This window comes from Galendromus occidentalis, unplaced genomic scaffold (assembly GCF_000255335.2).
Source record: "Galendromus occidentalis unplaced genomic scaffold, Mocc_1.1 scf7180000077460, whole genome shotgun sequence".
NCBI lineage: Eukaryota > Metazoa > Arthropoda > Arachnida > Mesostigmata > Phytoseiidae > Galendromus > Galendromus occidentalis.
The window spans coordinates 168288-182477 of record NW_003805448.1 but is presented as its reverse complement, the minus strand read 5'-3'; the positions used below and the strand labels follow the sequence as shown (position 1 = coordinate 182477).

General features: G+C 50.8%; 2 protein-coding genes across 2 annotated transcripts; both read left to right on the top strand.

Moving 5' to 3' along the window:
• The first annotated feature begins 2154 nt into the window (after window positions 1–2154).
• On the top strand, window positions 2155–5866 carry RtGEF (Rho-type guanine nucleotide exchange factor). Its single transcript, XM_029111681.1, has 6 exons — window positions 2155–2211; window positions 2404–2644; window positions 2840–3896; window positions 4255–4346; window positions 4753–5072; window positions 5220–5866. Exons 1-6 carry the CDS (start codon window positions 2155–2157, stop codon window positions 5313–5315), a joined length of 1863 nt encoding a protein of 620 aa, XP_028967514.1. The 3' UTR covers window positions 5316–5866.
• A 2466-nt stretch (window positions 5867–8332) lies between these two features.
• On the top strand, window positions 8333–12481 carry LOC100901169 (bcl-2-like protein 1). Its single transcript, XM_003744148.1, has 2 exons — window positions 8333–8878; window positions 12356–12481. The coding sequence occupies exons 1-2, from the start codon at window positions 8345–8347 to the stop codon at window positions 12479–12481; spliced, it is 660 nt and encodes a 219-aa protein (XP_003744196.1). The 5' UTR covers window positions 8333–8344.
• The last annotated feature ends 1709 nt before the right edge of the window (window positions 12482–14190 follow it).

Below are 14190 nucleotides of genomic sequence, written 5' to 3'. Positions count from 1 at the left end.
CGAGGATTCACCGATTACTCGTGGAACTCTTATCCAATTGATACGGTAAATAAAAATATGGTTCATACATACACCCGTCGTTTTCTACTGATGCCCGGATCTTCCCTCTGCGATGTCTGAGCAGAGGCATCCGCAGCGGATTGACAGTATTGTCCGCGGATTTACAGCATCATCCTCGAATTCCGCCGGCTGCAGCTCGGTTTGGAAACCACTGATATTGGATCAGTTGAGCACCAGCCCGAGCCCGAGTGACGGCTCAGCAGCCTCACGTGGTTCGGAAGCTCGCGACTCCGGACTCGTGAGTATCAGCCGTCCGTTCGTGGATTTGGGCATCGAAAAGCTTCTCTTCCATCGCCAACAGAGAAATTCCTGGAATAGCTCTGAAGAAAATCGAAAGATCTGAGTGAGTAAGACTTGTGAGTGCATCGAGAGCGGGCCGCATTGCCTCTCAACGGAGGATCCGATATTCCGGAGCCTTACAGTCTCAAGCTCTGGCATGAGAGCGGTCTAATCAAGCGGACGATCCCGTGCACCCATCAAGCGGTTGGGTGGATATCGAACTCTCGGTCGGAGTCCGATCAGTCAGATCTGAGGCTGTAAGCTCAGATTCGGTAGGCAGGTACACCTCAAGGCCTTACGCGAGGCTTCCCTTTCACGTCTAGCGGAGTTCATGGCTCAGTGAACGGCTTCTTTCCAGATAACTATCGCGGCGTGGTTAATTTATGACGCAGGGGCTATAAATATTTTTCTCGAGAATTCATATTGCTCGGGAATTGTGTTTGAGCCATTCTCAAACTCCGGCCGACTCCCGAGCCCACGGTTCCCGGGATATCAATTATCTCATTCAGTTTAGCGGGCTGCGTCGATCGTGTAGGACACCGATATCATTCGAGAGATGAAAAGCGCGCTTCAGGGGACATGAGGTGTCTTCAGCACATTTCCGGAGAAAAAGCCTCGTCCCGAGCACGCGAAATCGCGTCGTTAAAAGTTGCACCTCATTTGCTCTATCAGGATCCGTGACGCGTTCGTAAGGAATGTCACCCTCTATAATCCGATTAGGTAAATTGGGCCTGAGCTCGTTCCGGAGGGCTTGCTAATTCAAGAAGGCTAATTCTGAATGTCAAGGCGAGTGCCCCGATCGCTGAGGAAAGAGAGACCTGAACGCCACGTCTTGCTTATCCTTCATGTAGCTTCGTCATATTCCTCTTGGACTCGTGGGTATGTTTGCAATCTGTAGAGCAAGAATGTCGGTAAACAGGAGTGGCTTCTCCAATCTTCGTAACGGTTCTCTTTCGAGACTCTACAGGTCGCAAAGGAAGGAGATGTTCCTGTAGGCGATGCCGATTGCTTTCCGTGAGACCAGCGACAATCTAATCACACGTGGATTTCGGGATGGCGGTGAACCCCTCGTGGAGCGGGCTCAAAGCGAGCGATTTCCATCGTTACATTTCCTGTAGAGAAGACCCAAAATCTCCCCGTTGCACGTCAGCGTACTGCTTTGCATCCTGCTCAACACCCCTCTCAGCTTGACTCCCTTCGCCCCCGGACTTGAAAGGAGAAAGGGATATCGTGTACGTCCCGACAGGAAACTCGCGTTCTGTGTCGGATGAAACCTCATTAGCGGAGACGTGTACTAGGCCGCTCTCCGTAGACCCGAGCGAGCGCCGCAGCAAAGATCACAGGCATGTTCTTTGAAAACAAAGATGGCGCCATGCATGGAGTTCTTCTTTCTCATCCGGCCACCCTAAGAAGTTCGGTTCCTGCACTATTCTCTTTGAGTTTGCTGTCGACAGCTTTCCGGTTCCTTACATATGTTTATGTTTCTCCTGTCCTCATCGGATTATGGCTCTTTCGGGTCGGTTTGAACCATAGAATTCATTTCCCGCTGTATGACTTGATTTGGGGGTTCTCTAATGAGTTACCAATAAAGGAAGTACTCGAAGAGGTGAGTCAGTGAGCTTGACATCGTACTCGGTGGAATCCTGACGCCGGAAAAGTGCAGAGACCATCAAGTGCTTCAGTCTTCCAACAATACCAGAGCTAGCGAAAGGCCGGGAATCCTATCCAAAGGGCATCCCGAAACTCTTTCAGAAGTTTTTTGTCCAACTTCCAGAGACCTCCAAGTTCTTAAGTTCCGCGAAGACACGATTCGTGATGGCACCCCAGAGAGTCAAGGCCCTCTACGACTACGACGGGCAGCATACGGATGAGGTCAGTGGTCATAGAAGCAAAGACCCACCGCTCTTCACAATTCTCATGGAATAACTCTCTGCACACATTCGAGGCGCAAGGGAATATCTCTGATTCGAAAGAACGACAGCGAGCTCGATTGGTGACTCTGGTCCATAGTACGACATCGTGTTGGGACCCCTGCTGATCCGTGCTCGATCCCTCCTTTTGCAGCTCACTTTCCGAAGAGGGGACATCATAACACTAACACAGCCCGCTCTAGAGGGTTGGTTCGAGGGGACATTGCGAGGTGTGACGGGTTGGTTCCCCGCGAACTACGTCATGGAGGTTCACGGGGAAGCTGACTCCACGCACCAGCCCATCACGATTAGCAACGACAATCGACAGAAAGTTCTCTCCAATATCATCGAAACCGAAGCGTCGTTCGTCGAAGATTTGGATAGCTTTATGAACTGTAAGTTTTCGGAATTGTCGGAAGTTTCCGCAATCGCTCCTGGAGCCGCGAATCTTGAGCGATTTCCAGGAGATTCGCCACCGAAGTCCGGTCCCCTTGTCACGCATCAGAATGTCGACCGACTGCGAGAAGCCTCTGGAACGGCTTAGGAAGTCGTAAGTCGTCATTACAATCCGTGGTTATCTCCTATTGCAGCAACCCTACAGCCTGTGTGGCGGCTTTTCGGCGAGGACTATGATCTCATTCACCGGAATCTCGAGCAGATACTGCAGGTTCATCGAACGCTGCTATCTGGTTTGAGGGGCGAGACGAATGGAGAGCCTAGCAAGGTCGGAAAAGTTTTCCAGGCGGTGTTCTCGAGGTTGAAGGGCGCTCATAGCAATTATTGCGCTCTGCACCCAAGGATTATCAAGATTCTGATGAAACACGCTTGTGTAACGAACAATAATCAGCCGGTCAACATGCTCAACGTAACGCTGGGTCTCTCGGCTCCATTCAAGCGACTCGAAAAATTCGAAACACTCCTCGAAGAATTAACGCGCCACACTCCAGAGAATCATCCAGACCGCGGTGAATGTCAAAGGAGCTGTAATTTGTTCCGTGAACTTGCACAAGAAATGAATGCTGTTAGGAAGCAGAAAGATATCGAGACCGAGATTCTCAACGCGAATATAAAGAATTGGGAAGGTCCTCCGATCAACACGCTGGGCGACGTCCGTGTCACTTGCCCGGTGAAAGGACAATGGAATTCCGGCTCGAAGGACTTCTACTTAGTCGCATTCGATTCTGTCATCGTGCTCGTATCCTTGTTGGACTCGAACGAGTTCCGGATGGACTACAGGTTCCCTCTGGACCGGACCACCATCAGCAGCGTGGAGAAGTCTCAAACTCTCGAAATGCAATTCCTTTCCGTGAAGCTGCTGGTGAGCTTCCATTCGTCGGACGATTTCGAGAAAATACGTAACAGGGTAGACGTCTATTCGACGGTGCAGAAACGAAGCTCAACGAAGTCGAACGACAGTTCAGTCATCCTACGATCGAACGGTTCTCGTCCCGTCACCCCGGATTCGAGGTTCGATTCTTCGAAGCACTCCTGGAATAGTTCCCGAATTTCCCGTCCGACCTCACCCGCGCCCCCGCCGCCGACTGCACCGAAAACTTGCTTGCAACCATTCGGGAGCGCGACGCTTCCCCCTGCCAGGATGAGTCTTACGATATCGCGCATTCGAGGTGTCCTACCACATCGAAGAGTGTAAGTACTGGATGAAGCCGAGGGCGGTTCACTTGTTGCTTAAAAAATCGGGGTGGGGAGACTGTTGACAGATAGAACTTGGAGAGACAAACGCTCGCAGTCTGATCATCCACGAGGGCCAATTCGATAGAATGGCGCACTCAGCTCCGATGTTTCTCTCCAACTCTCATCGCGAAGATACGTGTGTTCGCCGGATCGAACTATGAACCATAAACGCTGAGATTGCGACGTCACGTCGCAGAGTGGTAGCTGTACTGCCGAGCATCGAAGTCTGAACGCGCTCACTGAATATGTTTGGCTGTGTTTTGATTGGTCGAACTCGAACGAATGGCTCAAGCCTGCCGATTCACACTTGTAGGAAAATCTCCCTTCAAAAAGAAGCTGCTCCGGGTTTGAAGCGGGGTTCGTCTGCACGGAAGAACAAGAAAGATCTTCCAACGCCGATTTTGTGTGAGTATTCCCTGTATAAGTTTCAAGCTCAATCCTCCAGCCAGTCGTAGGTTGTGCTCGACCCTAATAAGATATGCGCTCCAATCGAATAGTGCTTTTCAGCTGCCGAAATCTTTCTCAGCGATTGTGAGTTGAATTCTTGTTGTCGTGAGCTCCATTCTGTTGCATATCCGGTGGCTTGCACAACTTTGGCCTCCAGAGTGTTTTTCTCTCCATATTTGAAAATGCGCACGCCATATGGATGAATCTCGCGGGAAATAAATATACTCCCGTTCTTTCTATTTGGAGTGCCTGCACAGCTTGAGTGCGCTGTTTCCTGTCCGAGCTCCGGGTCATAGTCGGTATATGCTCATAGTATTTTCTATTGTTCCCAAATCTAAACGATGAATTCATATCGATTATTCAGTTGAAGAATCCCTGACGAATCCCTCACACTACGAGAGAGATCTCCAAATACTCAAGGTGGTGGAGTCGTTTGCGAATCTCTCGAAGAAGCCTACGATTCCACTCGGAGGAGTTTCATCAAACTCGGCCATAGGTCTCACTTCGTTACCATCTGTGCGGGTTTCAACGTTGACTTCGCACAGCGGTGCACCTGGGATGGAAATCGATGTGCTCGGGAACTTGATCGGGCGGCCTAAAAGCATTTCCCCCATTTCCCCGAATCCGATCTCTGATCAAGGGGCGCTCCGGGTTCTCCAGAGCGACGTGTCTATCCTCAAAGAAGTGAGTGATTCGAATCCCAGAACTTCTGACATCTTTCATTCACCTATGATACGTAATATACATACACTGTGTGAGTACTGTTCTCGCCCTGTGCATCTCAGCATCATGCGTAAGCACCGAAAATCAACACCTCACGTGACTTTACAGCAAATGGCCAAACTTCAAGCGGACCTGCAGGAAGAGCGGAAACATCGGAAGGCTCTTCAGGAGCAATTGAATTCGCTTTCTCCCGGCAATAGATAATTTGACCGAGGCGCCTGCTCTCGAGAACAAGAGCCCTTGCTCACTGGTTGTAGTGAATACTTAAACAGGATGAGGAAGCTAATCTCACTCCGGATCTGATACCGAGATCGTCGGCGGCATCCAATGCCTGAGAAGCCGATCGTTCGTTCGGGAGATGGTAGCATTGAAGTATCCACAGGATTAACGGATCTGATAGCTCCTGTACTCTGAGCCCCACGAGTCCTCTGTTTTGGGAGGGTAGTCGCAACGTGATGTGGACGGAATTATATCTCTTCGTCTCTCGAACATAAATTACTGGGTGGTAGGCGACACCAGAGATCCAAGAATAATTAGGAGCTGTGGAAATCGGAGTCGCCCGTCATGGATTCAGCCTCTCCGAATGACTTGGCGAGGCTACACCGAACATCCTACTGGATTCTCCTCGTTGGGGTTGGGCAAACGTCGAACATCCCGTTACTGACAAGTTAATGCTCCCAGCTCGGAATCCTCCTCGCGGTCGACTCTCAGTAGCTTATCGCGCAATAAAATGATGGTTCATGTTATGTAATTTATCGGGTATTTTCCTTGCTTCTAAGGCAATTCTGACGGGGACAAGGTAGTGGAAACTAAGAATTCCCTCTCTCTCCCTGACATCGAGGCTGAACACGATGAGCTGTACGGTAATTCGTCAATGGAGGTTTATCATGAGAAGGATCTTCCTCGGATGGAGCCTTGACCTTAGGTTCCCCGCCTCACCGATTGCAGTGGCCCTGCTCCAGTAGCCGATCACGTCATTCTTTTCGGTACCTGCTATCTTCCTTTTGTTGTCAGGAATGAGAAACGCGGAGGGAGAGAGGGAGGCGGCTTCTGAGTGAGTTCTGAGAAAGGATGAGAGCGAGAAGAATGGGAGGGAGAGGGGCACCCGGTTCGAACAATAGTCGTATTCGTTGCCGACGAGAATTTTTCTCAATGGAGAGCTTGGCGTTTTTGCCACTCACAGCGCTGTGATCGATTCGACAAAAATGTGCTGCGTAAGGATCACGAGCCTCAGAACTTGTTTTGAACGACGAAAAGAGGCCCACGGTTCCGATAGACCCAAAGGGACGATCTCGGGGATGTGAGAGGAGTCCGTGGAACCGATAAGACTACATGTCTCAAGAAATGTTCTCATTCACGGAGAAGTCGAGTGACACCTGAGCCCCGAATGGAGACCGATCTCGTCTCCACCGTGATAATCTTGAACCGATGATCCCGGAATGTTGACACGCACCTATGCGCTGATTTATAGATTGGACCGATAACCCCTCCTCAGGTGTCGTCTCGATCGTAGAGACTTCGCAACAGTTTCGCGCTTCTCCCGAACTTACCACAGCTCATATAATGATGCCACGGAATACTCGGCAGTAGAGCGTGTCGAGCAGATGCGAACCCCGCACTTCCATTCTGAAGCCCTAGCCTGCCGTTTGCGGTACGAGGCGAGGGGCAGGCCGGACCTCCGTCTAGGTGGAGGTCTGATGCCGTAGTTATTCTAGCCTGAGCTACCCTTCCGTTTACAGTCGACAACCGACCTAGAAGAGGGGGGGGGCGATAGCTTGCGGAATCCAGATAGAAGAGGACCGCTCACGAGCATCTGATGCAGACTGCAATCTTTTGAGACGCGTCGAAGCGAGAGCGGTCGCGAACGGCTCGCGAATCCATGATGAGTACGGATACTCCATGGAGGTCCGAGAGTCCGCGAATATTGTCTACGGGGTTCAATGTGTTGTTCAATGTTCGCGTTCATCACTTTGGGGTCTCGACGACGACTGACCGCAAAGCGTGATGGCTTCTGGTCCGTCCGCCTGTTGGGCCAGCGCGGTCATTTCGCACAATCCGCCCTCACGAAACCCGCGATCCCTGCTCCCGAGGATAAATGCCTACGGTCTTCAAAGCAATTCGCAAGACGGAATCCCGGAATCGTAGGACCGTGGTCTTCCAAGAACCTTCCAGGGAACGAGAATCCCGTGTCGGGGGTCCCTGCAGCGGAGCTCCACGCCACTGGGCAAAAGCCCTTCCAGCCCTGCCGAAGTCCGCGCTGCTTAGTAACATGCGATTTGCTGCCTCGGCATTCTCGGTTAGAAGATGTCGGAAGATCGATATCTCTGAAGAATATCGAACGACAATTTCATCCGTGACAAATTGCAAGAATGATGATAATCCTGCGAAGAAAATCGCTACCGGGGACTTCTATATCTTCGCAGTGTGAGATTGAGCCCTCGTTATGGGGAGAAGTTCGGCCTCGTTCATATATATGAGCAAATGAAAGGTGAAGTCGAAGACTTCTGAGGTACACTGAGTCGTCCGCCTGTCTCTACTAGTGTAGCCGATAAACGTGGCGACCGCCCAGATGATTGGCTGTAGCGACCCGCAATGTATTGTGGATGTGCGGGAGCGAATCACGTTTGATCGTAGCATCCTGGGGAAAAGTGGTAGCCCGGGGCATGGCGGAGCGATGTCCATGAATCAGAAAACCGTGTGGGCAGAAATCAGGGGCTCTGAGAGCTAGGACCCACGATACCGTGAAGAGCCGGCTGCGCTTCGAGAGCGGCGGTTCCCATAGTCGCCTTGGACGTCCTCTAAATATATCGAACGAGTTCTCCTATCCTTATACAATCAGCCGAAGTATCCCAATCATGAGGGATCCGTCTCATATAATGAGAGTTCCGATAAGGGACGATGGTTCTTGCTCAGTCAGTCCATGCAGCCTGGGCTTATGAACTTGAACCCCGGGGAAGATTGAACTCCAGGGAGCTGTTGCCGAGATTTCAGAGAAATCCCTATCGTCTCCATGACGGGCGCTCTCGCAGAATCCTTAGCGTAGGCGCTGTTTCTTAATGCGTCGTTCCTGCTGGTGCTGTCGCTGCGGCGCCGTTTTCGCAGCGCCCGTCTCGCTGCGCCGATTTCGCGCCGCGCCAGTAGGGCAGCGCCGAATATTACTACTTGATGGCGCTGCGGGCGCCACGCTCGTCTAGCAGGCGAACAAGCCATCCGCCATTTTCCTCCGCGGTCAAATGACGAAGAACTCTGGAGGAGACTTGGCAATGCTTTTTTTCGTGATTTCGTTCAGAAGAGGCAACGCATCACGGCGCGGAAGCATGGAGTATCTTTCAACGGTCGAACAGCGCCAGATTCACGAAATCCTCGGTGATTTCTTCCGATACCGTCTGAGTTTGCGCGGTACCGAGTGGACATCGCCTGTCGAACCCGAAGTTTCACCAGATAACGCTGAAATCTGCGCAACGCTACGGGCTCTGTCGGATCACTTCCACGCGGGCTGTCAAGAAGCCCTCGCAGAGTTGGCGGAACGATGTCTACTCGTCGACAACCTCACGCTGAGAACAGTAGAAGACGGATTCCATACTTCAATGAATGAACTTATGAGTGAGCGTGGCGTCAGCTGGGAACGGATCGTTGTAGCCTTCACGTATGCCGTCGAGACTGCCGCGAGGTTGCCCACCCAAGATCCCATCAACACCGTCTACAATTGGACGACAGCTTTCACCGCACGAACTTTAATGCCATGGATCCGCGAAAACCACGGATGGGTGAGTTGTGCTCATTCAAGTTCGTGGGTATACTGCATGGAGTTCGAATGGCTGCTCGATGTGCGCACCTTCGCCACCTCCTGTGGCAGAACCTGAGGCTCTGACCCGGGTCGGTCTCAAACGATCTCGACGACAGAGAAATCGTTGGGACTGCTCGTGCGTTGCGCTCATCTTCCCCCACATGTCCCGTGCGGGCGATCGGCTTCCCTGTTGCGTCTCCGGGCCGAGTTCACATCGGTATCCGATTCCTTGAGGAGCCTAAACTCTCGATTCTGTCCCAGAGATCGAATACGGTGGTGCTCATCACATTTCGTTGCTCGATATGTGATTCTTTCAAAAAAATATCGAGGGAACTCGGGAGCAATGATTTCGATTTCGCGATCTCTCGTGAATCGTTCGATCGATACCACGCCGCGCTGTCCCGTTGGTCGTTGCAAACGCTCGTAGGTTCCGGTGCCGGTAGCCGAGACCTAGCTTCTGAATCGCCTCCCTCTTCTATTCAGAATTCCCTCGCGCTGTCTTGAGCTTATCTTTTCGTCTGTCGAGTGAAATTGTTCGTGTCCGTAGATCAACGATTCGTTGAAAAGCGAAACGAATGTTTACTCCTCGTGGGAACGGAATGGCGTCTGTCGTCACACCACGATGAGTTCGAACGAATGTTTATTAAGCCGTCACCGGCTCGAGAGAACGAAAAGCATCGTCTCGTTCTAGTTTGGGGATTCCTTTCGTTGATCGTCTCACGAGTTTCCTACCGATACGAGGATCAGTTTCGAGGACCGCGGATATCACCTCCAGATTCTGACGTCTGTCTGTCTGCCTGATTCGGAAGTGTTCCTCCGCTTAGAGGGCAGTCGGGAGAAGGAATTCCGCGAGGAGCAGAAGTCGTGAAATTCTTTACAACAAGTGGCTTTCTCCGGCCAACTGACTGGCCGAATGACTGACTGGCTGGCAGGCAGGCAGGCAGACGTCATTCCTTTGTTTTCTCTTCTGGTTCGTCTCTTCTGCTTTTCTGCGACGGCTTCTACCGGCGCGGACAGCGTCGAAGCGAAAAAGAAAGAGAAGACGATCCGCAGGCCCAGCGAGCAACCAGATGGCATTCCAACGCCGAAAGGCACAAGGGCCGCATTCCACGCCGGTCAACGGGCTCTGAAGTCTAAGCTCTTCGAAAGAACGTTGAAGGAAGCTTTCCATGGGAGATTCTTCAGTCGGGAGAGGCTTCTCGATGCGACGTCTTTGAGCACACTTCAGCGGCTCATCGGACTGTTCCGCTTTCCCGGGATCTCCTCGGAGCGATATCCTTGGAACGTCCGTTCAGAAGGCTTCTTTGTAGGCACCAATTATTATTCATGAGTCTGTGCCAGGCTCTGTAGAAAAAAGGTATCGAGAGGCGTTCAGCTGTAGAGAGGCCAATGGTCATATCCGGTAGCGATGACATCGGCGACGGAGAGAGCGATCTAACCTTAGAGCCGAAAAGTTGCTCGAAGGCAGAGAAGTTCATCCGAGGGCGGCAATCAGGCGTCGAATCAGACGGGCACCGCCACAAGCAAAAATGCGGCGGGTAGGAAAGCGGGTGCCTGGCGGCGAAAAGGCAACAAATCGACGTCAGCGGGGTGACTTCGACGTAGAGGAGGGGTTCAGGAAGAGAGGAAGAGACAAAGAAAGAAAGCTCACTGGACCAACAGTAGCCATACGGATGCTCGGGGGCCCCGAGCATGGCCAATTCCTTGTTTCAGAAACACGTCGCATATTCGCTAGGACATGGCTTCGTGAACGATGGAGGACTTTCGAATCAATCGAACTTCACGGACTTTGAATTCGAAGCCGAAAGTTATCGAATCCAGCGATCGGTTGCCTGTATCGGAAAAACTCGGAGATTTTGAGATTTTTTTTTATGAAGAACGATTCGTCAGACGCAGCGGTCTATCGAAGTTACCTCGACGGCTACGCGAACAAACTTCTGCTGAGTCAGCGGTCCTGCGGTATCTGGATCGGGACAGTTCTTTCTCTTGTCCTCTACAATTTGCCGAGCAGATTACATGACGAGCGGGAAAAATGAGATTAGCCCCGAGAGTTTGTGAGATGGATGGTCAGATGAAATAGGGAAAGCCCCAATCATGATTGAGACGGCGGCGTTCAACATTCCTTTATAATCGACAATCGACGGCGCGATGCGATGTCGCCGTCTTCTCCTTCGTAAGTTCAGACCCCTTCAAATTGAGTCGGTGGTCGCCAGCACCATCGATATTGACGCATTCCGTTAATTCTGCTCCTCGGCGTGCTTAGGTTTGCCGAAACGTCAGCCAAACGCGGGAATGGTTCGCAGACGGATCGGGAGGGAATCACTGTTTATTTACTCAATCGAAGACATGAGCAGCTCTGGGTCGTTATCGAAATTGTCGATTAGGGAGAACAGATGACGGCTCGCCTCCTCAATCATAATCATTACGTCGAAATTGTGGTTTGACGAAAAGATCCGTAGGAAAGAGGATTCGATTTACCGCTAACCGAGTTTCTGTACATGCACGCAGAATATGCGTCTTATTGGGGAGAAATCTCAAATTCTCGCGTCATGATCGCGGATTTCCAGCACATCGTACCGAAATACTCTACGGACGAGAAAAAATCGAAATTCGTGGAGAGTACCTGAGGAGCGGCAAACAGTGCGGGCTCTTGAGCTCGTTCGGGGACAGACACCTGATAAGGGATCAGGGTGATTTTTTTTCACACCTCGCGGTCCGACGATCGATCGAGGACTCGAAGCTATTGCTACCCGGATCTTTAAAGCGTTGAGAAATTATAAAACGGATGTGATCATCTCATAATACGCGCTTTCGAAATCTATCGATATCTTCGTCGTGTCCGACGTGAGTCATGACCAGAACCTTCCCCTGCTGATCCCATACGGAGGCAAGCATGGGCGAGCGTATGCAACGGAGACTCGCTTTTACTCGACCCTCCTCAAGACGATCCTTGCCGACGGTCTGACGATTCCCCCGACCAGGCATCCAGTCAGCCAGGTGCTTCTTGAATATTCCATTCACCGGTTGAGGCGGGTTAGCGTTCGGTCTCCGTGTTAGCTGGTCGGTTGCTTTGTTCGTTTCTTTGTTTGCTCGCTTGATCTGGGGGAATCGAGCAAAGATCGACAGAATCTGTCTGGCTGATGACGCCCGCGGGCGGACGGCGAGGTTGATGACAACTCCGTCGGCGGAAGACCTTTTGAATCTCTTTCTCACGGGAATCAAAGTTTTCGATGTGTGGTCAAGGGAGGTCGTAGCCAGCAGGGGCGTCGTCGTGGGAACGCAGTGTCGATACGGACTCCTCCGACTGTCATCGCCAATTCAATGACCCTTCCATATTCTCGAAGCTTTTCCCTCTGAGCATATCTTTCGATCACGATAATAATAATCCAGAATCAATTGTTTGCTGTGCCGCTCAATTACATTTTTAGTCTGAGGGTTGTCTTCTTGTTCTTTTCAGGCCAGTGTGTTGGGTGACGTGTCGAGCGAAGCACCGAAGTCGAATTTCTATCGAAATATCTTTGGAGTCGCCGGCATCGCGCTCGGAGCCATCGTTGTAGGTGCCATCCTGACGAACAAATCATGATATGACTAAGCCGAGCGAAAAAGTAAGATGGCCGAGTAATCTCAACCTGAATGATGTTCAGTTCAGCCATTAGGTATAGGGATATCGACCGAGAATCCTCCGACACGAAGGCGTATACAGAAATGTATATTTTTCAATGAGAAAATGTAATTTTGAATAAATGACGAGGGAGAAAAATTAATCAATTCAATGGAATTGAACTCTGACCGCATCGAGGACATTCACCTATTTATTTTATGGGATATCGCCTGACCAGATATCGAGTTACATGGAATGCCTATGTATATATTTACATTATATATTTCCTACCCCGCGAACATGGGGGAAATCAATTACCAGTGTGCTCGATGGACTCCGCGGAATATTCGTCAAGCCTTTGATTGTATGTCACGACAAATGCGACTAATTAATTCGTCGATATGGAGTCGACTATGAATATCGTAAATCGAAGCCTGACGGGAGTAGGAAAGCTCGGTGCTTCTCGGTTCCCCCTTCCTGAATGCGAGTGTGCCGCTGCTCTGCTTTGTATACTGCTCCTTCTTGAGGCAAAATATTCTCCATTGGTATGGGACCACTCCTATCGGTGAAACCAGGAACGCCGAACCTTACTACTCCCAGATCCCCTCACCCATCGCAAGATGGAGGGGAAGCCTCTATGCGATTCCAGCGCGCGAGGACGCCGTTCTTCTGCCAGACCTGTCTGAAACAAAAGTTGCGGCCTTGGCGTCCAGGAATTCGCGATCGCCCAAGAGGCTTCCTTCACACGGCGCTGATGCCGACATTCATGAGTGTTTAGACGCAGTATCTATCCATGTACCTATGTTGATGATTAGGTTTGGCACAACGAGTCCTGAATCCAATAAATTTGATGGGTATTATCCAAAAAAATGATGGGGTACTCTTCTGTTCCATTCCCTACGTTTGCCGCATCTGACTGAGCAAAGAGCTCGCCGGCCAGTTTTTCTCCCGGAGTGGGCTCTTGGGATTCTGATGAGATTTGCTGGAAGCGTCATCTCTGGCGTTCTCCTGGCAAATCTGAAACCTCTCGCGTTTTCCGTCGGAAGCAGTCGGTTGACGAATCCCGATTCCGGTTCTCTCTTCGCGGAGACCTCATGAAGCGATTTCCAAGTGAAGGTATCCGGCCAAGCTCATCTCTCGATGAGAGAATTCTGATTCAGTTCCCGTCCATCGAATCTTTCTTCCAGCTCTCTACGGCAACTACACCTGAACACTCCCTCGATCGGAGAAAAGACACGGGTTGCTTTCTTTCTCATCGATTTGTGCTTTGTTCCTTTCTTGACTTCTTCAGTTTATTTAATTTTTATATATCATCAAATTGCTTCCGTCTGATCGACACCGCGCATGAGGCAATGCAATTACACTCATCAAGGAAATAAAGAAGAGGCGATGACGATGTCGGGTGATGTTGCTCCAACTATCGTCTCGCCACAGTCCACAACAAGTTCTTGAATCAGATAGAGCCAAGCATTTCTGTCCAGAACTGAAGTCATTTTCTACGGGAGTCAACGCGTCCTAAGCACGTTGTCGTTGAAACACTAGGTCTCGATCAGGATTTTTGTTTGTTCGCCTCTCGGCCTAATTTTCAGGTGTTTGTGAATTTGCGTGAGGTGTCTATGTTGGCAGCTCTGATCGAAGTGATCACGGTGGTGATGGTACAAATAAAATTATCTCTCGATTTCGTCGAGCTG

Excerpts from the sequence above, each read along its gene's own strand:
- RtGEF (XM_029111681.1), top strand. The coding sequence starts at position 2,155 with ATGGCACCCCAGAGAGTCAAGGCCCTCTACGACTACGACGGGCAGCAT. Across the intron at positions 2,212-2,403 it reads ACGGGCAGCATACGGATGAG|CTCACTTTCCGAAGAGGGGA; the intron begins GTCAGTGGTCAT and ends CTCCTTTTGCAG. Across the intron at positions 2,645-2,839 it reads TTTGGATAGCTTTATGAACT|CAACCCTACAGCCTGTGTGG; the intron begins GTAAGTTTTCGG and ends CTCCTATTGCAG.
- LOC100901169 (XM_003744148.1), top strand. The coding sequence starts at position 8,345 with ATGACGAAGAACTCTGGAGGAGACTTGGCAATGCTTTTTTTCGTGATT. Across the intron at positions 8,879-12,355 it reads TCCGCGAAAACCACGGATGG|GCCAGTGTGTTGGGTGACGT; the intron begins GTGAGTTGTGCT and ends TGTTCTTTTCAG.